The sequence below is a fragment of the Myotis yumanensis genome, unplaced genomic scaffold (genome assembly GCF_028538775.1).
Source record: "Myotis yumanensis isolate MYYU_CA2020_CCGP unplaced genomic scaffold, mMyoYum1.0.hap1 SCAF_7, whole genome shotgun sequence".
Taxonomy (NCBI): domain Eukaryota; kingdom Metazoa; phylum Chordata; class Mammalia; order Chiroptera; family Vespertilionidae; genus Myotis; species Myotis yumanensis.
This window is the reverse complement of record NW_027223758.1, coordinates 30,355,856-30,379,265: the sequence shown is the minus strand read 5'-3', so window position 1 is coordinate 30,379,265 and position 23,410 is coordinate 30,355,856. Positions and strand designations below refer to the sequence as shown.

Here is a 23,410-nt window from a genome sequence, read left to right as displayed (position 1 = left end):
TTAATGACCATAACACAAATAAACCTATATTTCTTGTTCTCCAAACTCAAAATATTTCCTGTTGCGCACACCAAACAAGTCAGTCCAAGACTAGTGACGTGGCAATCGGCTGCTAAAATATTTGCTACCAGTATTAGTGGAGAGAAATGGTGCGCCTGCGCGTAAGGCACATAAGGGAAATTAATGCAACACGATTATAGTCATCAGTCATTAGCGAACATTGTAGTTCATTATTAATAGTTATATATAACAGGATATTGTAAAAATTAAGTTACGAAATTTTTATTAAAATGTTTCTTACACACTTATATTGGCTGGGCCCCAAAAATATTTGTTGTGGGCCCACGAGTTTGACATGCTTGATCTATGCAGATGGGTAGAACTAAACCACTGATAGCTGCAAGACTTGTATGTATCAGTATCTGTGCATGAGTAAGCAAAGGGGAGCAATGAGTCCACTGGCTTGAATAGTAGGTGTAAATGTGTTTACAGAAGCCAAGTAGTCCTTCTCAGAAAACACCTTGCATTGTCAGAACTCCACAAAAGTCTTGCAGCGTTATGCAGTCAGTTTTGTAAAACCATTTTCCTGGATAGTTTTGAGTTATTTTTACCTAAAGTATAATAATGTGGATTTTTTTTTTTTTTATATAGTGAGAGTAAGATACATAGGGAAAGAAAGGGCGGGTGAGAAGGGGGAGACAGCCAGGGAGAGACAATGAGAATGATTGAGACTTCTAGGCTTCTAAGCAGAAAAGTAAACCACATAAAAGGGGGAGAAATCAGACTTGCCTCTGACTTCTTCCTAGTAACATTTAATACCAGCATTCAAGGGAGCAGTATCTGCAAATTTCTGAAGGAAAGAATGGATGGCTCGAGAATATTATACCCAGCCAAGGTGTCATTCAGCTGTAAAGCTAGCAAGCAGATACTCTCCTTAAACATGAAAGAATTTAGAGAAAGGAATACATATGAGCTCAACTAGAAAAGGGCTACTTGACAGTGAAATGCAGCCAATAAAAAATTAAAGATTCAAGAAAGAGAAGCAGTGGTAAGAGGACTGTAAAGAGATTGATCAAGCTAAAATATAGACCTAGTACTAAATAACTGTTGAATTATAGTTATAGAATGGAATATGAATGTTAAAACCTGGATAACGTAAAAATTATATAACAAAAATTGGGAGAAGAAATGGGAGGAAATGCGAGTGCTGTTTTCAACTTTGCAAACAGGGAGTGAGTGGATCTTGTCCAAAATTAAATTGTATGTAACTTAAAAATTAAAGTGAATTCAGCCTCTAAATTTTTCATGTACTTAAATTGTAAAATATTCAAACAATACATAAAATTATAGGTGGTATTTATGTACTTTTCATATTTAATAACTGTCACCATTTAAATTTGTTTCAGATCATGTATATAATACTTAGGACAAAAGGAAAGGTTTAGAGGAAAATAAAGAATATTAATGCATTTACCACCCAGGTTAGGAAGTAAAACATTGCTAATATAGTTAAAGACCACTGCATACCCTTCCAAAATCCCAGAGACAATTAGTACCCTGATTTTGTGGTGTTAGTTGTTCACATACATATTTTTATACTTGATATATAAACATATTTTAGAATTAATAAAGTTTCTGTTTTTAGTCTTTATAGAAATAGTATTCTGTAGTTTGCCTTTTTAGCTTTACATTGTTTTGAGAGTTATGTTGGTAATAGGTTGCTTAAGTATATTTATTTTTGATTCTGTATAATTATTCTATTACATAGATATACTATAATTTATTAATCTATTTTCTATTGGTGGATATTCGTTTCCTTTTTTGTTATTATTTTGTGATAAAACTTTTTTAAAAAAATTTATCTTTATTGTTGAAAGTATTTCAGATGCCCCTTTTTTCCTCCCATTTATTTCTTCCCTCCACCCTCCACCCATCTCCTCCCCAGACCTTCACTACACTATTGTCTGTGTTCATGGGTTATGCATATATGCATGTAAGTTATTTGGTTAATGTCTATCCACTACCCGCTTCCTTCTGAAATACATTAGTTTGTTGCATGCTTCAGTGTCTCTGGCTCTATTTTGTTCGTCAGGTTTTTTTTGTTCATTAGAATCCACATACTGTGTAAGTGAGATCATGTGATACTTGTCTTTCTCTGGCTTATTTCACTTAGCATAATACTGTCCAGGTCCCTCCATGCTTTCTCAAAGGCTAATTGTTTACATATAATAATGGTTTGTATAATTTTAAAAACTTGGATTACTTAGGGAAACTTACAAAAAATAAACTCTTAATGTGTAACAATAGCATTTGTTTTTCCTTTGATTTTTTCTATTAAATTATATTAAAATTAATAGTATTTATTAAACATATCATCCATAGCATGATCTCCTTTCTATAAATATATATTGTTACTCAATTCTTCTATCTGTATATATGCATACAAAAATGTCTGGAATGATGTTTACTTAATGTTAATGATATTGATTTTTAGGTGATTAAATGTGGGATCATTTTTTAAGGTTTTAACTCTATATTTTTGCATTTGTTACACCTTTTTCAAATTTTTATTTATTGATTTTAGAAAAACAGGAAGGAGAGGAAGGGAAGGATTGAGAGAGGTAGGGACGGAGGGAGGGAGAGAATGAAGGAAGGAAAGAAAAGAAAGAGAAAGGAAAGGAGGGAGGGAGGGAGGGAGAGAGGAAGGAAGGCAGGAAGGCAGGAAGGAAGGAAAGAAGGAAGGAGGAAGGAAGATAGATTTTTGACTGGGGATCGAACCATCATCCTTGGCATATTGAGATGATGCTTTAACCAACTGAGCAACCCAGCCAGGGCCATTGGTTACATTCTTCATAATGAATATTGTGATTTTAATAAAAACCAGTAGAGTGGTATTTTTCTTGAAGACAAACTAAAAGTGACTATTCTAAGATATTGAATATGACTAAGCTACAAAGCACGAGTATAGATGATTTATCTTTTTGGTAGTTTTTTGGTATAAAATGTATTCATACTATAATTGAAATACTATAATGATATAGCTTTCTTAAAATATGAATTTAAAAAATCAATTAGGTAAAGAAAAGGTATTTAGGAATTTTCTCTTATTTAATTACTAGAGGCCCGGTGCATGGATTTATGCACCGGTGGTGTCCCTCAGCCTGGCCTGTGCCCTCTCGCAATCAGGACCCCTCAGGGGATGTCGGACTGCCAGTTTCAGCAGGCCAAAACCGGCAGTCTTACATCCCCTGAGGGGTATAGTAGTGCGTGAAGCGGTCCACCTTCTGCTGCCACTCAGTAGCACTGCCATGGAGGCGGGAAAGGTGAGCCCCGCGTCTGGTGCCCGTTGGCCCGTTGGTCAGCTGAGCGGCGCTCCCGCTGTGGGAGTGCACTGACCACCAGGGGGCAGTTCCTGTGTTGAGCGTCTGCCCCCTGGTGGTCAGTGCGCGTCATAGTAACCAGTCAACTGGTTGCTTAGGGTTTTATATATATAGATAGATCATTCCCCTTTGAGTACCTATCTTTAATTTCACACGATTAAATAAAAGATGGGTTATGGTAATAAAAGTTTAAGTTCCTTGAGTATAATGCCATCTTCAAGTTATTTAGACTGTGTGTAGAAGAGGTTTTCAGGAATCATTAGAAACTTCCAATAGATTTCTTTCGTTCTTGTCCCAGGGCTATGCAGACCAGCCCTCCTTCCTGAGTTCTCATATGCATAGTAGGCTCAGATGTGAGGTTTGTTCACCCAGGTGCCTATTCATATGCATGTCAGATGTAATGAGCATCTCCAAGCTAGATTCTATCACAAATAAAAGAGTATAAGATATTCTGTTCTGTCATTTGAGTGAAAATATGATCTGTTTGTTTTGTAGGTATGACCTTGCTTCTAGGGAGTGGCTTGCACTGAACCGTTCTGTGAACAATGTGGTTATTAGATATGGCCATTCCTTAGCATTATACAAGGTAAAATGTCTCCACTCTACTGAGCTAGAAACTCAACTCTTCCATAGTAACTTTTTCATATTATGTGGTTGAAAAGCTATTTAATGTTGTTTTCCCCCCTAACCTTTTTTGGTTGTGGTAAAATACATATCACATAAAATTTATCATCTTTGCCATTTTTAAGTATAAATTTCAGTGTTATTAAATATTCATAATGTACAACCATCATCACCATCCATCTCTGTAACTTCATCTAAGAAAACTGAAACTTATGCCCATTAAACACTTACGTCCTCATTTCTTCCTCCCCTAGCCCCTGATAAGTACCATTCTGCTTTTTTGTCTCTATGATTTTGACTTCAGTGTCATTTTTTTAACTGGCGGAAAACTTGCTATTTGGAAAGGTTTATATATATACTAGTATATTAAAATATGTTTTTATTGATTTCAGAGAGGAAGGGAGAAAGAGAGAGAGAGATAGGAACATCAGTGATGAGAGAGAATCATTGATCGGCTGCCTCCTGCACACCCCCTATTGGGGATAGAGCCTGCAACCCGGGCATATGCCCTTGCCTGGAATCAAACCTGGGACCCTTCAGTCCACAGGCCTAAGCTCTATCCACTGAGCCAGACTGGCTAAGGCTGGAGGGGTTTATAATTGGCTAATATACAAGTGGAAGTTAAAGTTGAAACAAATTTAACATGAGAAATTTCAATGGATTAAAATTGTACTAGGATATTATGATTGTGGTACCAGATGGTTAAAAATTAATGTTGATTAGTGTTTATGGTTCTTATATTAGCAAGGTTAGCCAAGAATAGCCACATTGCAATATAACTAAGTAATCATTTTCATTTCCTTGTTTTTGTGGTTTATGGTAGGATGAGGGAACTTTTCAATTTTATTTTTCCAGTCATTTTATCACCGTAAAAGGTTTTGCTTGAGAAAGTCCAAGAAAAGGGGCAAATTAGAGATATAGAATACGATTTATTTCATTTTGTTTCTTTTGCCATCCTTTTTCTAGACATTCACTGAAAGTGGCATTTCACTAACACTTTTTAAGCTAAGAATAATATTGAGGTTTTGAACTGCTCTTTTTCTGTTCTCAGATTTAATCCTTTCGATGTTTTTAGAATTTTGTTCGAATTTTCCCCCCAGGATAAAATTTACATGTACGGAGGGAAAATTGATTCAACGGGGAATGTGACCAATGAGCTGAGGGTGTTTCATATTCACAATGAATCGTGGGTGTTGTTGGCTCCGAAAGCCAAGGAGCAGTATGCAGTGGTTGGGCACTCAGCACACATCGTCACGCTGAAGACGGGCCGGGTGGTCATGCTGGTCATCTTCGGGCACTGCCCTCTCTATGGGTATATAAGCAATATACAGGAATATGACTTGGGTAGGTATATTTTTCCAGTGATTTTTTTTTTGAATGTCAAATTTAAAACTTCAATTATTATGGCTTTTTAACAAGATTCAACCTAACCTTGGCCTAGTACTTTATCTTGAAATGCAGTTAACATCGATGTATTACTAGTGAAATTCAGATTATGGTGCTGCTATGTAGTATACAGTATATTTGTTACTGTCAATTGGGCACAGAGTTAAAGACAGCACTAAATGCTTTAGGAACTGAAAATAAAATAAATTAATTAATAAAAATGATTCAAAACAACATATTCTGAAGAAAAAACATATTTGGTTAGCTCTTTAGAGATTGGTTTAGGGGAGTGTTATTTCCTCTTATTATAAAAATCTTTCCTTTGGTTAAATTTTATTTTATCTGTTGTGATGGAATAGGAGTACCAGCTATAATTTATATTTTGAGAAAGCAGACCCATAAAGTATATCTGTATATTGACATGGGGAATTAAGTGTTCAATTGAGGGGACTCTGACTCTTAAATTTAATGTAATTCTTTTCCAATATGGCGTATTAGAACATTAAAACATTTAACAAATTGAAGTTTGGCACCTGACTCTATTAGTTTTATGTGGCCTTTCTTTAAAAATAAAATGATAAAAAAATTATATGTATCAGGTCTCCCAGAATCTCTTCTCTTGTCCTAAGCCAATGGTCGGCAGACCGCGGCTTGCGAGCCACACGTGGCTCTTTGGCCCCTTGAGTGTGGCTCTTCCACAAAATATCACGTGCGGGCGCGCACGTACAGTGCGATTGAAACTTCGTGGCCCATGCGCAGAAGTCGGTTTTCAGAAAGGAGACGAAACAAGTATACAAGACGAGTGTGGATGGGAGAGTTGGAAGGGGTCGACCTCAGCGAACGTACCTCAATCAGATTGAGGACGTTTTTAGCAAAGGCCAGCTTAGGAGTACCCTAATTAAGTTAATAACAATGTACCTACCTATATAGTTTAAGTTTTAAAAATTTGGCTCTCAAAAGAAATTTCAATTGTACTGTTGATATTTGGCTCTGTTGACTAATGAGTTTGCCGACCACTGTCCTAAGCTATTTAGTAGTTTTTAAGTATTAGAGAAGAGGAGCCTGTAACATTTGCCTTTAACTGTTTTCCAATTTCAGATAAGAATACGTGGAGTATATTACATACCCAGGGTGCCCTTGTCCAAGGGGGTTATGGCCATAGCAGTGTCTATGACCACAGGACCAGAGCAGTCTATGTTCATGGAGGCTACAAGGCTTTCAGCGCCAATAAATACCGGCTCGCAGATGATCTCTACAGATACAATGTGGACACCCAGATGTGGTAGGTGCTTTTTCTTGAGCTTTCGTTTTAAGGTGTGAATTCTGACAATTTCTGGGAAAATGTGCTATATGTTTTTTTAAAACATATTTTTATTGATTTCAGAGAGGAAGGGAGAGGGAGAGAGAGAGAGAAACATCAGTGATGAGAGAGAATCATTGATCGGCTGCCTCTTGCTCGCCCCCTACTGGGGATCGAGCCCGCAACCCAGGCATGTGCCCTTGACTGGAATCAAACCCAGGACCCTTCAGTCCACAGGCCAATGCTCTATCCACTGAGCCAAACCAGCTAGGGCAATGTGCTGTATTTTCTTCTTTAGGCCTAGCAGGTAATTCTCTTATGTGTTACAAAGAAATTGGGAAATAAGCAGAAGGTAATAAAGTAGCTAGTATTTATTTTGTTGCATTATTCTTATAGTAGGTTGATCAAGAAAATGCTTGGTATTTTTTTAATGGTTTTCAATTTTCAGACACTCAGTACCACTTCCTTTTCACTGTCTCTAAAAATCAATGGCAAAAATATCTTTGGGTGAGGATTAACAAAAAACTAACAAAAAGTTATGTTTGCATTAGTGAATAGGTGATAAGTATTGTAAAAAACTAAACTTGTATTTATTATTTTTAAATCTCAAAAGGACCATTCTTAAGGACAGCCGATTTTTCCGTTACTTGCACACAGCTGTGATAGTGAGTGGAACCATGCTGGTGTTTGGAGGAAACACACACAATGACACATCCATGAGCCATGGCGCCAAATGCTTTTCTTCAGATTTCATGGCTTATGACATTGGTAAGTTTCCCCAAAATTCTTTATCTTCAAGATTCTTTTTTGTCTATAAGTAACATTTTAAAGGAAATGGAAAATATCGCTAGTTAAAAATGGTCAGGCCAAAACAAACAAAAAAAATGGTCAGGCCATTTGAAAGAGGCCTGAACAGTATTTTTATGTTAATTTGACTAATGTTACATCTATTAAAAAACATGACTTCTATATTAAATTCTTTTTGAAATTACTCCTTTAATTAGTTGAATGTTAATTTTTGAGGATGGGTTGGGATAACTGGGCTCTCTGTGCTACAGATGTAGTGTCATGTAGTTGTTGACCACCAGCATTGTGTTAAGTTGGTTCCCTAGATACCAATTTCACATTCTTTTAAAAATTCTAGTGTGGTAATACATTATTCCAGAAGAGGGCAGTATTTATTCATGCAGAATAAGTGCTAGCCATTCTTTTGTATAAATATCATCATTGGATGTTCATTTCTGACCCAGCCACTGAGCTTCTACATTGCCCTTGGCCTCATAGCGTGGGAGGTAGAGAACTGAGTATACAATATAATTGCAATTCAGGGTGTTATTTGCTCTAAGATGAATGTACCTATGAACATTCCTAACATATAGGGGAAAGGGTTATAGTTGGGGAAAGCCTTTTTGAGAAGGGGCCCTTTAGGCTAGGTCCTGAGGAACACTGGAAAATCAGCTAAGTGAAGTTAGGTGGACTTCTCAGGTGGAGGCAAAAAGGGACCGTGCCATACTTGAGGCCTATAAATAGTTTTGGCTGTATTATAGCTGCACATAGGAGAGGAATGGCTTCAACTGAACTAGAGACCCAAGCAGCTTTCAGACTCTGGTCAGATCTTGAAAGACCTGTGATGTCATGATGAGGAGTTTAGGCTTTTTGAAGAATCTTACAGAGGAGGTGACAGAATCGTATTTGTGTTTTAGGAAAATCTCTTTGTGGCATGTGATGAATAGTTGGGAAGGGGCAAGATGGAAGTTCTAAGGCTGAAGTCTTGAGGGTTTGAACTAAGGCTGTGAAAGTGGCAATGAGGATAAAGAAATAGATGGTTCTGAGAACTCCTGGGAACTTGAGGATAACCTGGGGTGTATTTTGAGAGAGATGAAAGCATCTTGATTCTCAGGTATCTAGTGTGAGCCAGGGTAGATGGTGCTTTTTACAAGGCTGGAAATAGAAGTACCCGACGGGATCTGGGAGAAGGTGAGTAAGATGAGTTTGGGAGAAGGTTCAGCTGGAGATGACTATGGGATTGGAGCAATGCCGAGATCAGTGGGAAGCTCCAGGATAAAATTCTATAGGGGACATATGTCATTAGGGATGAGCAAAGAGCCAGAGGACAGATAGATGGATAAAGAAGTCAGAAACAGCATGCAGCCTGGGAAAGCATGTCAGAGGAGTAGGAGGAAAGTGCGGCATGATTGGCATCCTGTGAGGGAGCTGTTAACAATGGCTGCAGAGGGATTAAAATAAGTCCTGGGGAGTCTTTCAGATTTAGCAACAGAGGTTATTTATTACTAGAGGCCTGGTGCATGGATTTGTGCACCGATGGGGTCCCTTTGCGTAGCCTGTGGAGATTGGGCTGAAACTGGCAGTCCAATGCCACCTGCCGCTCCTGCCTTCTGCTCCTGCTCATCCAGGCCCCGCTGGACCTGCTGCCGCTGCTCAGTAGGCTCACTGCTGCTCCGCTGAGGTCTCCCGGCTGCTGCGGCCAGCCATGAGCCCTTCGTCTGGCGCCCATTGGTCAGCTGAGCAGCATTCTTGCTGTGGTAGTGCATTGACCACCAGGAGGCAGCTCCTGCGCTGAGTGTCTGCCCCCTGGTGGTCAGTGCGCATCATAGCAACCAGTTGACTGGTCATTTGGTTGCTCGGTCACTTAGGCTTTTATATAGATAGATAGATTCTTTAGACATGGATGAGTAATCCAGATTGCAGGAGGCTAAAAAATAACATAAGGTGAGATCTACACAGTGAATATTGACTATTTTAATTTAAAAAAAATTATCTGTGAGGGGTAGAAGGAGAGAGTTGAGTACCTTCTTGGGCATCTTTATTTTTAATTTTTTAAAAAATATCTTTTTATTATTGATTTTAGAGAGAGAGGAAGGGAAAGGGTGATGGAGAAAGAAACATTGATGTGAGAGGGTAACATCTACCGGCTGCCTCCCACATGCCCTGAACAGGAATTGAATCTGTAGCCCCTCAGTACACAGGACACCAATCAACCAACTGAGCTGCACTGGTCAGGGTTTGGGCATATTTAAATGCTGTGATGGAAGCCAGTGCACTAAGAAGAAAGGGTCTTTGCCACACTGTGGTTTTAGGGAAGGAAGTAAGGTGGGTAGGCAGGAAGCCTCTGTTCTCCATGTGAGGAAGACCACAGAGTCTGGGCTGGTAGGAGAAGGAAAGGAAAGCTGTTGTTGTCAAGGTTGAATAAATGTCTAGATTGAGTAGAAGAACCTTTGCTTAGTGAGTGTGAATGTCTAAGTATTTCAGAAGCAGACAGTACGTGTGAGTTTGGTGTGGTTTACCAGCAAGAAAAGTTGATAGCATGGATCAGAACAAAGGAAAATTAGTAGATCTAAGAGATCTAGGGAAGGACTTTTATTTTATTTTTCTCACCTGATTATATATTTTTTATTGATTTTAGAGAGAGGGAGAGAGAGAGAAATATTGATGTGAGAGAGAAACATTGATCAGTTACCTCCTGTACCTGCCCTGACCAGGAATCATTGAACCCACAACCCAGGTATGTGCCCTGACCAAGAATTGAACCCACTACCTTTTGGTGGACAGGACGTGTGCCAACCTATTGAGCAATACCAGCCAGGGCTCTACAAAAGGACTTTTAAAAATTTAAAGAAAGTTTGAATTTTTTTTTAAGTTTTAATTTTCTACCTGTATTTTCCTATTTTAGCTACTGTTTGGGCAAGTCAATATAGAGTGGAAAATAATTATGGAACCCATATGTTTTACTTACATAAGTTCTGAAAAATTTGCTTAAGTTAAAAAACATTCTAGTGAGTGAAATTGATAGGCAACAGAGTGAGTGGTGTGGGTGTCAGGGATGTTGGATTCGCTAATTAGAATTGCCATGTGGTCCTGCCTTTCTTCCATACCTTGCTATTCTGCTGCTGCTGCATTTTACCTCAGAAAAGAAGGTATGACTCAGAAAAAGCAAGAGAAACATTTTATGTGATTGTTTTTGTACAGTCTTCTTCCCGGAGAAAATGCCAGTTCCTATTGATGATGAATGGCAGTCTCATTTGAAATGTGTTTTCTTGCTCCTAGCTTGTGACCGCTGGTCAGTGCTTCCCAGACCTGATCTGCACCATGATGTCAACAGATTTGGCCACTCAGCAGTCCTACACAACAGGTAATTGGAAAAGAAGTGCTTGCTCCTTTTCTCTTGGGTTTAAAATGAAAATGAAGTAAAATACGAAGAAATGGAATTGGGTTTGCATATTATTCTTAGCATTTTCCCACCTTGTTCGTTTTTCACAGGATTATGTAGGCATTAATTTCCTGATTTATATTTAAAATACTTGATGTGCATTTGAATTTCTTTTAATGCTGTGTTTGTTGATATGTTTTTTTGTTAGCATGCAGGAGTATGCTATTTTTGATGTTGTCTGAATGCATGGGACCACAAAAGTTATGTGCAATTACTGTCTTATGCCCTCTGTCATTTGCTACTGTTCATGGAACTTAGATCTGAATGGTAAGGAGATTTGAAAAAAAGAGAGGGCAAGTCAGATAGGGGAGAATCAGGTAGGGGAATAGAGATGGGGAAATTGTGAAGCTTCATAAAGAACAAGTTTATAGTCCCTAATAATGTGAAGTCTGCATTGCATTGGTCAAAATGCCTGGCCCAAACTAACAGCACTCTTTATCAGCCTTCCGTCGAGAAGGCTCTGTAACATAAGGGCAATTCAGAGTGGCCTTTCCACTGTTCCTTACACTGTACTTTAAAGACTTTTTATTTGTTAAACAGCCTAATCATGTTAATTTTTCTCATTTTGTTCCTGCTGTTATTACTGTTGTTTACTTCACCTTTTACAATTTTAGGCCACACCCTGGCTGGTGTGATTCATTTGATTCGAATATTGTCCCATATGCCAAAAGATCGTGGGTTCCATTACTGGTCAGGACACATACCTAGGTTGTGGGTTCAATTCCCACGTGCATGCAGAAGGCAACCAATCAATGTTTCTCTTTCTCTCTCTCTCTGTCTCTCTCTCAAAAAAAAGACACTTGGTTATAATGTGTTTAAGTATGGATCTCTTTTGTGTCAATCTTGGAGTTTGTTGAGCTTTATGGGTGTATAGATTAGTCATTTTATTAAAATTTGTGGAAGTTTTCAGCCATTATTTATTTATTTATTTTTATTGATTTCAGAGAGGAAGGGAGAGGGAGAGAGAGATAGAAACATCAATGCTGAGAGAGAATCATTGATCAGCTGCCTCCTGCACACCCCCTGCTGGGGATTGAGCCTGCAACCCGGGCATGTGCCCTTGATTGGAATAGAACCTGGGGCCCTTCAGTCCACAGACCTATGTTCTATCTACTGAGCCAAACCAGCTGGGCGAGACAGTTTTGATTGATTGTTTTGTTTCCTCTGTATGGGTCACATTTTTTGTTTCTTTGCATAGCTTGTAATATTTGGTTGAAAACTAAACATTTTTGGTAATATGTTGTAGCAAATACGAATTCTCATTCCCCCACCATCACCACCAACTGTTGTTGTTTTTGTTGTTTGCTTAGTGGCTTGCCTAGACTAATTCTGTGGAGTCTGTTTGCTGATTTTTCTAGTTGTTTTTTCTTGTTTTTATTTTTCAACCTGACTTGTTAGGAATTGTCTCTAGGTCATTATTGTTTAGTAATCAGCCAATGGTTTTGCTTAAACAGTTTAAGCTAGTAAGGATTATATTACACTCTTTGCTGATGGATCTGTTAAAAAATAGCTAGGGCCTTCTCCATTACCTTCTGAGCTGCTTGCAGCCTTGTTCAGACATAGCATTCCAAACCACCAGAGACTCTCACCACCATGTTTCCAGAGGTGAGTTTGGCTTGACTTAAAAGGCTGAAAATCTTGACACTGGACCCAAGAAGGACTTTCACTTCTGGCATCAGCCAATGAAGTCTCCCATTGAAAGACAACTGAAAAGTATACAGTAAGGATTTAACAAGATAATGAAGAAATACTGAGCAGAACTTAAGAGATGAGTTGTCCAGCCGGAGTGGCTCAGAGGTTGAGCATCAACCTAGGAACCAGGAGGTCGGGGTTCTATTCCCAGTCAGAGCACAGGTCTGGATTGTGGGCTCGTTCCCCAGTGTGGGGCATGCAGGAGGCAGCCGATCAATGATTCTCTCTCAGCATTGATGTTTCTATCTCTCCCTCTTCCTTCCTCTCTGAAATCAATAAAAATATCTACACTAATAAAAGAGAAACATGGTAATTAGCGTACGACCGCTACCCTTCCCATTGGCTAATCAGCATATCCTTATGCAAATTAACTGTCAGCCAAGATGGCGGCTGGCAGCCAGGCAGCTGGAAGCGAACATGAGGCTTGCTTGCTCCAGTGACTGCAGACTCCAACGTTCCCCGCCTGACTTGCCGGCCTCTGAGCTGCAATTCTAAGAAACTTTGTAACAAATATAGAAGCTAAACAAAACCCCAGAAACCAGCTTTCAGCCGGCCGGGATCTCAGAGCTGGAGTTATACATTGTTTTGATTATAGAACGCAATCAGCAGCGGAAGCCTCAGAGCTAGAGCCAGAGCTAAAGCTGGCCCAGAATAAAAAAAAAAAGAAAAAAAGGAGTGGTTGGGAGCTTCAGTCAACTGCAAGCCTGAAAGCAGCCCTCAGCTCCTCACCCAGACTGGCCAGGCACCCCAGTGGGGACCCCCACCCTGAAGGGGGTGTGACCAGCTGCAAACAGCCATCATCCCCTCATCCAGGCTGGCCAGGCACCCCAGTGGGGATCCCCACCCTGATCCAGGACACCCTTCAGGGCAAACCAGCCGGCCCCCAGGCCTCTATCCTATATAGTAAAAGGGTAATATGCCTCCCAGCACCGGGATCAGCGGAGCCGCGAGGCCTCCTGGCACTGGATCAGCGTGACAGGGGGCAGTGCCCAAACCCCCTGATTGCCCTGCAGCTCTGTGTGTGACAAGGTGTGGCGCCCCAACCCCCCGCCCACACGCCCTGCTCTGTGTGTGACAGGGTAGAGCCATAACCTCCCCATCGGCCCTGCCCTGAGTGTGAGAGCGGCGGCGCCCCAACCCCCTGATCGGCCCTGCTCTGTGGGTGATAGAGGGCGGCGCCCCAACCCCCCCCCCCCGCCCCCCCCACACACACACACGGGCCCTGCTCTGTGTGTGATGGGGTAGAGCCATAACCTCCCCATCGGCCCTGCCCTGAGTGTGACAGTGGCGGCGCCCCAACCCCCTGATCGGTCCTGCTCTGTGGGTGATAGAGGGCGGCGCCCCAACCCCCTGATCCGCCCTGCTGTGTGTGTGACAGGGGGCGGTGCCCTAACTCCCCTGTCGGCCCTTCTCTGTGAGTGACAGGGGGGAGCTCCTCAACCCCCTGATCGGCCCTGCCCTGTGCGTGACGGGGGAGAGCTACCCAACCCCCTTGATGGGCCCTGCTCTGTGCGTGACAGGGGGGAGCTCCTCAACCCCCTGATCGGCCCTGTTCTGTGCATGACAGGGGGGAGCTCCCCAACTCCCTGATTGGCCCTGCTCTGTGCGTGACAGGGTACGGAGCCCCAACCCCCCTGATGGGCCCTGCTCTGTGCGTGACAGGGGGCAGCGCCCCAACCCCCTGATTGGCCCTGCAGGGTATAGAGCCCCAACCCCCCTGATGGGCCCTGCTCTGTGCGTGACAGGGGGCAGTGCCCCAACCCCCTGATTGGCCCTGCTCTGTGCATCACAGGGGGTGGCACCGCAACCTCCCCATTGACCCTGCCTTGAGTGTGATAGGGGGTGGTGCCCCAACCCCCCAATCAGCCCTACCCTGAGTGTGACTGAGGGTGGCATCGCAACCTCCCAATCTGCCCTGTTCTGTGTATGACGGGGCGGCGCCCCAACTCCCCAATCGGCCCTGCTCTGAGCCCGACCAGGGGCTGCACCTAGGGATTGGGCCTGCCCTCTGCCACCCAGGAGCAGGCCTAAGCCAGCAGGTCATTATCTCCCGAGGGGTCCCAGACTGCGAGAGGGCACAGGCCAGGCTGAGGGACCTCCCCTTTCCCCCCCGAGTGCACAAATTTTTGTGCACCGGGCCTCTAGTTTAAAAAGAAAAAGAAAATAAGAGATGAATAGAGTCCAAAGAGATAAATTGAGCTGCTTTAGCCTGTGGGAGTTTCCTTATCCAGTTGAAGCAGCTGAGAGGTGCAGCTGAGCTTTCTACTGACTCTTAGAGGCTGAGGAGCAGAAACCAGAGATTTCTTTATACATAGTACATGTCAACTAGAAATTTCTGAAAAAATGTGTAAATGAATAGGATGGTTTGGATTCTGTTCTTTTTAGAAACTATGAATGATCCTATTAGATTTTTTTTTTTTACCCTTAGACTAAGAACAAATTAAACTCATGCCAGAACCGGTTTGGCTCAGTGGATAGAGCGTCGGCCTGTGGACTCAAGGGTCCGGGGTTCGACTCTGGTCAAGGGCATGTACCTTGGTTGCGGGCACATCCCCAGTGGGGAGTGTGCAGGAGGCAGCTGATCGATGTTTCTCTCTCATCAATGTTTCTGGCTCTCTATCCCTCTCCCTTCCTCTCTGTAAAAAATCAATAAAATATGTATTTTTAAAAAATTAAACTCATTATTACATGTTAATATGCAAGAGGTAATAGACCCAATTTTAATATTAGTGTTAGCAATTTAATGTAGTCTTGAAATAGAAAAAGAGATTTTTAGGTAAAATTCAGATAAATCATGTACTGTGGGTCTCCCCCCCCCCCCCCAAAAAAAAGTTAAAACTTTTTATCATGGAAATTTGAAACCCTAACCCATTCCAGATTATTTTGAAGCTCCCTGACATATACTTTCATCAGAATATAGTTGATTATCATTTTTTGTGGCATAATTATATTCTGTAAAGTCACCACAAACACTGAGTTAGAGAACATTGAGTTTTTATACCTAGGGAAATGCAGGGTTAGGTTCTTACAAGTTTCTTGCATTTTCATCAACTAATCAATTTGTAATCTTGTTTTATGTGTGTTTCTGTTTAACGACACACCTTATTTAATATGTATTGTTGATTTATTAACATTGAGTTCATAGTCAACAGCACTATGACTCATGCTTGAATGAAGCTCATCTAATGCATGTATTTTCTCTATAAGCCACATCACTGGACAGCACTTCAACACTATGAAGTGCTTTGGGGCCATTTAAAACAGCAGAATCACCAACATAAAGCACAAACATGCAAAAAACACATGACAGCCCTAGCTGGTTTGGCTCATGGGTAGAGTGTGGGCCTGCGGACTAAAGGGTCCCAGGTTCAATTCCGGCCAAGGGCACATGCCTGGGTTGCAGGCCCAATCCTCCTTAGTAGGGGGCGTGCAGGAGGCAGCCAATCAGTAATTCTCATCATTGATGTTTCTGTCTCTCTATCCCTCTCCCTTTCTCTCTGAAATCAATCTATATATATAAAAGGCTAGTATGCAAAGTGTCCCCTCAGGAGTTCGACCGGGAGACCGGGAGTTCAATTGCTTACTATGATGTGTGCTGATCACCAGGGGGTGGCGCAGAACATGGCGGGAGACCAGTGGTGGTGGCGGGGCGCTGAGGGAGCGAGGGAAGGAGGAGGGGGGGAGGTGAGGAACCTGATCGGCTCTGATTGCTGGCCAGGCCTAGGGGCCCTACCCGTGCACAAATTTTGTGCTCTGGGCATCTAGTAAAAATATATTAAAAACCAAAACAAAACACATGACACTAAATAAACTATCAAAAGGACACTTGTGTATAGTATGAGAACTAAAACAGGAAAAGAGCATCATCTTGTTTGACCTCACCTGGAAATGTACATGTTGGACAACTCAAATTTTTCTGTGTATGTATGTCTGCAAGTGACTGCAAATCTGCAAGTAGTGGTTTTGGAGTCAGAAATAAATTTTAGCAACTGGGTATATTCATAAATGTGGAATCTACAAATAATGAGGATTGATTTGGTATCTTTTAAAGATAAAGACTTTTTAAAAACATACAACCACGATACAATTATCACACTTTAAAAAATGAATAGTAATTTACTACCACTCATTGTTCATATTTCCCAATTGCCTCATAAATTTTATTTTCTAATTTTATTATTTTTTATTATTTTTGAAATTGTTTTTTATTTTTCAAATACATTTGATATACAATATTATATTAGTTTCAGGTGTATACACCAATGATTAAAACTTTATATAACTTACTAAGTGGTCATCCCTATAAATCTCATACCCATCTGACACCATACATAGTTATTAGAATATTATTGATATATTGTCTATGCCGTACAACCCCATGACTATTCTGTAACAACCAATTCGTACTTCTTAAGCCCTTCACCTTTTTCACCCATCTTCCTTAACTCCCCACCCATCTGGCAACCATCAAAATATTCTCTTTATCTCTGAGTCTGTTTCTATTCTGCTTGTTTGTTTATTTTGTTTTTTTAGATTCAATTGTTAATAGATATGTATTTTATTGCCATTTTATTGTTCTTCTTTTTTCTTTTTCTCTTCTTAAAGAAAACTTTTTAACATTTCATATAATACTGGTGGTGATGAACTCCTTTAGCTTATTCTTGTCTGGGAGGCTCTTTATCTGTCCTTCAATTCTAAATGATAGCTTTACTGGGTTGAATAATCATCACTTTGAATATTTCTTGCCACTCCCTTCTGGCCTACAAAGTTTCTGTTGAGAAATCAGTTGACAGTTTTATAGGAGCTCCCTTATAGGTAACTAACTGCTTTTTTCTCATTGCTTTTAAGATTCTCTCTCTTTTTTTTAATCTTTGGCATTTTAATTATGATGTGTCTTGCTATGTGCCTGTATGGGTTCATCTTGTTTGGGACTCTTGTGCTTCTAGGACTTGTATGTCTTTTTCCTTTACCAGGTTAGGGAAGTTTTCTGTCATTATTTTTTCAAATAGTTTTTCAATTTCTTGCTTATTCTCTCTTCTCCTTCTGGCACCCCCATGATGCAGATGTTGGTACACTTGAAGTTTTCCTAGAGGCTCCTTACACTATCTTCATTTTTTTGGATACTTTTTTCTTTTTGCTGTTCTGATTGGGTCTTTTTTGCTTCCTTATATTCCAGATTGCTGCATTGATTCTCAACTTAATCTACTCTACTGTTCTTTCCCTTAAAATTATTCTTCATATCACTTAGTGTATCCTTCATTTTTGATTGGTTCTTTTTTATGGTTTCTATTTCCTTTTTCATGCTGTTGAAGTTCTAAGTTCCTTGAGCATCCTTATAATCATTGCTTTGAATTATGTATCTGGTAGTTTGCTTATGTTCATTTCTTTTAGTTCTTTTTTGGAGACTTCTCCTGTTCTTTCATTTGGGACCTCTTTCTTTGTTTCCACATCTTGGCTGCTTCCATATGTTTGTTTTTATGTATTAAGTAGAGCTGCTAGGTCTCTCGGACATGGTAGAGTGACCTTATGCAGTAGGTGTCCTGTAGAGCCCAGTGGCACAGCCTCCTCAGTCAGCTAAGCGGGGCTCTCCAGGTGCACCCCTGTGTGGGCACTGACCTGTTGTAATTGAGCCTTGATTGCTATTGGTGTCACTGGGAGGGATTGACTCCCAGGCCAATCAGCTGTTAGGACCAGCTGTGATGACAGCAGAGGAGCTGCTATGCAGGAGTTCACCCTATGGAACAAGAATTGCTTTAGTGGGGTTTTGTCACTTACCGAGTCCACCCCTTGAGTGTGTTGCTCATGGAGGTGGTAGGGTTGTAATCTGGCATGGTCTGAAGCTGTTCCCTAGGTGCACTGACTCTGGTGACCCCCGGGTGGTACAAGGTCAGCCACTGCCTGTGCCCTGCCTAGAGCCACTTGGCATGAGCTACAGAGCAATGTACAGATGGCTGCTCCTTGTACTGGGCTTGGAGGTGCCCATGAGAGGCCAAACTGCAAACCAAGGCCAGCTGCTGCTAATGCCAGGCCTGGGGCCAGTTAGCAAGAGGTACAGAGTACACAGAGGCCAGATGCTGCTTGTTTGAGAGATTTTAGGAAAGTCCAAAGCATGAGGTAAGAAAGGCCATTTGTATGTAAAAGCCACTGGAAACATCTTGGGTTGGCCCACAAGTTGGGTGTGACGGATCTCAGGGAATCACTAGGGCCGGTGACCAGTGTGTAGGCTGAGTCTCAGGAAAGGAACAAAGGCCTCTGCCAGCACTGTAGTCTGGCAGAAAGTTGCCCCTCTCCCCCATTCCCCAGCTCTCATCATGATGGTAGACACTTCAGTTCTTCCTTATAAGTCCCTGGTTCCTTTTAAGCTGCTGCCCTAGTATTAGAACTCAGAGGGTGTGAGTCTGAGTAAGTCCTTGCACAGATCTTTAAGAGGAACTACCTGGGACTCCAGCAGCCCTCTGTCTCACTCAGCCACAACCCTGTTGCTTTGTATAGCCAGAAGTTATGGAGACTTTTCTTCCTGACTCTGGAAGCCTGGACTGGGAGGCCTGGTGTGGTCCAGGACTCCTCGCTCCTCAGAGATGACCTCTGCAGTTGAGATAGCCCTCCAATTTTAAAATGCCACATGGGTGTGGGCCTGGCTTGTTCCACGACTCCACCCTTCCTCCCAGTCTCAATGTGGCTTCTTTAAATCCCTAGTTGTAGGACTTCAATTCAGTTAGATTTCAGGTGGTTCTGAATGATGATTGTTCTGTAGTTTAGTTATAATTTTGATGTGGTTGTGAGAAGATTTGAGTACCTCATTTACCCCACTGTCATCTTCACCAGAAGTTCTTGCCTCATAATTTTTAAAAATTTAATTTGTTCAAGTGAAGGTCCAAGTAAGATCCATACATTACAATTGGATGAAATGTATTTTAAGTTTCTGTTGATATATAGTCTCCCTGTTCATCATATCCCCCCTTATTTGTTAAAAATAAACTGGGTTGGCCCTAGCTGGTTTGGCTCAGTGGATAGAGCCACAGAAGGGTCTTGGGTTTGATTTCAGTCAAGGGCATATGCTTGGGTTGCAGGCTCCAGGCCCTAATAGGGGTGTGCAGGAAGCAGCCAACCAATGATTCTCTCTCATATTGATGTTTCTATCTCTCTCTTTCTCTCTGAAATCAATAAAAAAACATATTAAAAAAATAAACTGGGTTATCATGTAGAGTTTCCTGTAGTCTAGGTTTTGATTATTGCACCCCCATGTTTTCAAAAAATATATTGGACTCTCTCTTGAAATTCTTGCAAATTAATTCAGTCAGATTCACTTCAATATTTTGGCAAGATCACTGCATAGGGTTGATTCCCCCCCCCCCTTGATTTACCAATTTTCAAAATGATGAACTCATTTTTTAGCATTCTACAAAGTTGACAAATGAGTTTCTTTGGAGGAGAAGGTGGCATATGTCATTAAGAACTTAGAGATTTAAAAGTATTTAATTTGTTTTAATCCATTTTAGTTTTTATTCTTATTAAATTTCAAGCATTTCCCAATTTTGGCCAGCAAGCATCTCTTCATGTTAGCTCCTGAGTCTTTTTGGTACACCTATAGTCTTCCTTTTTGTCTGGTGTGCCAAGGTCTTCTAGGCTCATCACAAACTTTTTTTGCTCCAGACATGAAATGAGATTTTTTCCTAAAGAGTCATAAATTTTTTTTGAGGGGTGGGGAAAAGACCACACCCCTCAAAAAAATACCACAATGTAAGTGCTACTCTTATCTTTTGCTACTGGGTTGGTCATTGTTTCTAAGACTGTTAAGATAAGTTAAAGAGAAACTTAGTTGTTGTTTTGAAGAGAAAAATGAATTTGTGTGTGTGTTTGAGCTCTTTCTTCCCTCAAATAAGTGGTTGCACACTTCTATATACTTTTCTCTGCATTTCCTTATTCCCTCCCTCCCTCCCTCCCTCCCTCCCTCCCTCCCTCCCTCCCTTCCTTCCTTCCTTCCTTCCTTCCTTCCTTTAGCATTTCCTTTTTTAAAATTCACATAACAGTATATCTTGGAGATCGCTCTATAGCGGTATGTAGAAATCCTCCTGATTCCTTTTTACAGCTACCTACTATTTCATTGTGTGGATGCACCACAGTTTATACATCACATCCCCAGATGATGGACATTTTGGGTTGTTTGTGTGTTTGCCATTACCGTTATTGCTTTAGTGAATAGCCTCATGTGCATTTCTTTTTTTAATTTTGCTTTTATATCTTTTTGATAGACTTCTGGAAATGTGATTTCAGGTTCAAAAGATAAATACAGAGTTTTGTTAGATTTTGCCAAATTTCCCTTTTTAGGCTCATCCTATTTGCATGCCTAGCAGCCACGTATGAGAGTGCTTGTTTCCCTACTGCCTCAGTCATTGTCTTTTTAGGGGAGAGATGCTTTCTCATTGTCACTTTAATTTGCATTTTTCTTATAATTGAAGTTAATCATCTTTTCATATGCTTGAGGTCATTTACATTTTTCTCTTGCAAACTGGCTGAAGCTGTCTCTATATTAGGAATATTCTTTTTCTATAACAGCTTGTAAATAATTTTTCACAGTGTATCATTTGTCTTTTACTTTGCTTATAGCTGTATTTCCTATGCAAAATTCTTTTTAATTTATATAATCAATTTTTCAGTATTTTTTTTGTTGCCTTCTGGATTTTAAGTCGTGGGTGTTGTTATAGAGTAGCTCACCTGTATTGTCTTCTAACCTCTAAAGTGCATTTATGGGTTCATTTTTTTGTTTTTTTTCAAGTGGTTCTCTGGTCCATTTGGAATTTATCCTGAGTCCATAGAGAAATTTTATATTTTTCCATGTTTATTTTGTTATCTCCATACCATTTACTGGAAAGTCCACACTAATTTAAGATGCCACTTTTACTGTGTACTAAATTTTCATGTGCATTTTTATCTGTTTCTTATTGGTTTATGAATCATTACACAATTTTAGTTAAGGAGATTTTATGCTTTTAAAATTATATATATTTTTAATATTTAAGAACATGCAGATACACAATTATGTGTTTAACTCTGAAAGACATTTGCTTACCCTGACAGTAAAATATTCCAGGGAATTATAGTTAAAAGTCACTATGTTATCATGAGAACTTTTTAATATAGTTATGCAAAGAGTAGGTTGATTGTTGGAATTATTCTGGGTAGGGCAGGCTAGGATGAAATTGAGAGGGAAAGGTATGAGAAAGATATAAGAATATTTTTTGAGATCCTGAAAAAAATAATTTCTTACAGAACTATTGATATGTAAGGTTTGTCTGAAGATTGTAAATAGTTTATCATGACTTTGTTTACTTAAGGTTTTAGTAAACTACTCTCCCTTTTTTGTTTTTCCTTTTAGCTCCATGTATGTGTTTGGTGGCTTCAATAGTCTCCTCCTCAGTGACATCCTGGTATTTACCTCGGAACGGTGTGAAGCACACCAGAGTGAAGCTGCTTGTCTAGCAGCAGGACCTGGCATCCGGTGTGTGTGGGACACAGGGTCATCTCAGTGTATTTCCTGGGAGTTAGCAACAGAAGCACAAGAAGAAAAGTTAAAATCAGAATGTTTTTCCAAAAGAAGTATGTTTTTTTTTCTTCTTAAAATTAAATTAATTTGAGTTCTCCTTTTATCTGAATCATGAAGGCACTTAGCATATGTACACTTTTTAGATTCATATTATTATCCAAAAATATTCAATAATAACTTATGCAAAGGCTTTATGAAAAATTGGTTGGTAAACTTCTTTACAATGGGTGGGAGCATGCCATGTGGCTCCTACAACCTATCTGCAAATCATAGAGACAAAAACCTCCTTGGCTTTTCATGGACTTTGTATACCAATTCCAGAACCCAGCTACAATTGGTTTGGGGAAATGCAATCTAATGATATTTTTTGTGTTGATGGAAATGTTCTATATCTGCACTGTCTCAATATGGTAGCTACTAGTGACATGTGGCTATCAAATACTTTGAAATGAGACTGGTATGACCTAAGAACTGAAATTTTAATTTTAATTAATGTAAATTAAAAATTACATGTGACCCTAGCCAGTTTGGCTCAGGGGATAGAGCGTCGGTCCACGGAATGAAGGGAGGTTTAATTCTGGTCAAGGGGGCACGTACTTTGGTTGCAGGCTTGATCCCCAGCCCTGGTCAGGGTGTGTGTGGGAGGCAACCAATCGATGTGTCTCTCACATCAATGTTTCTCTCTCTATCTCCCCCTCCCTTCCACTCTTTCTAAAAATCAATGGAAAAATATCCTCGGGTGAGGATTAACAACAACAACAAAAAAACTACATGTGGGTAGTGGCTACCATATTGTGTTATGCAGTTCTAATGAGAAGAGGGCCAACCCAGTAAAAGCGATTACTCTCGTAGATAGAGGTAAAGCTGCTGTCTTTGCAAAGTACTATTCTTTCTAGCTTCTCAAGTTGGGCACAGCAGTGATAGCGTGACAGACAGTTGCTGATGATGAGTAGTGATCCCTGCTTCTAGAACAACCTCTTGTGCTTTCCAAACTTTTTCATCTTGCCTACTTTTTACCCTTGTGCTCTGACATTTAGCACACTGCAAAGTAATATGTGAGAAAGCCTATTAAGAGTAAGAAAAATGTCTCTGCAGAATATTTGTTCACTTCAATTAATTTAAAGTATGTTGACTGAATTTCTTAACCATTAGGGTTGATATAGAGTTACCATGAGAGTTATGGTAGGTAGAGGCAGCTTTCACTCTAAAGCTGAACAAAAATCAGCAGTAAGAACACCCAGATAACCTTCCAGGTT

General features: G+C 40.4%; 1 protein-coding gene across 1 annotated transcript in view; it reads left to right on the top strand.

Moving 5' to 3' along the window:
• ATRN (attractin) overlaps nt 1–23,410 on the top strand; it is a 147,151-nt gene that overhangs the window by 47,480 nt on the left and 76,261 nt on the right. Inside the window, exons 7-12 of the mRNA XM_070419991.1 lie at nt 3,876–3,966; nt 5,105–5,348; nt 6,489–6,672; nt 7,304–7,458; nt 10,756–10,840; nt 21,987–22,207. Coding sequence (XP_070276092.1) covers nt 3,876–3,966; nt 5,105–5,348; nt 6,489–6,672; nt 7,304–7,458; nt 10,756–10,840; nt 21,987–22,207 — 980 coding nt within the window. The remainder of the gene's footprint in view (nt 1–3,875; nt 3,967–5,104; nt 5,349–6,488; nt 6,673–7,303; nt 7,459–10,755; nt 10,841–21,986; nt 22,208–23,410) is intronic.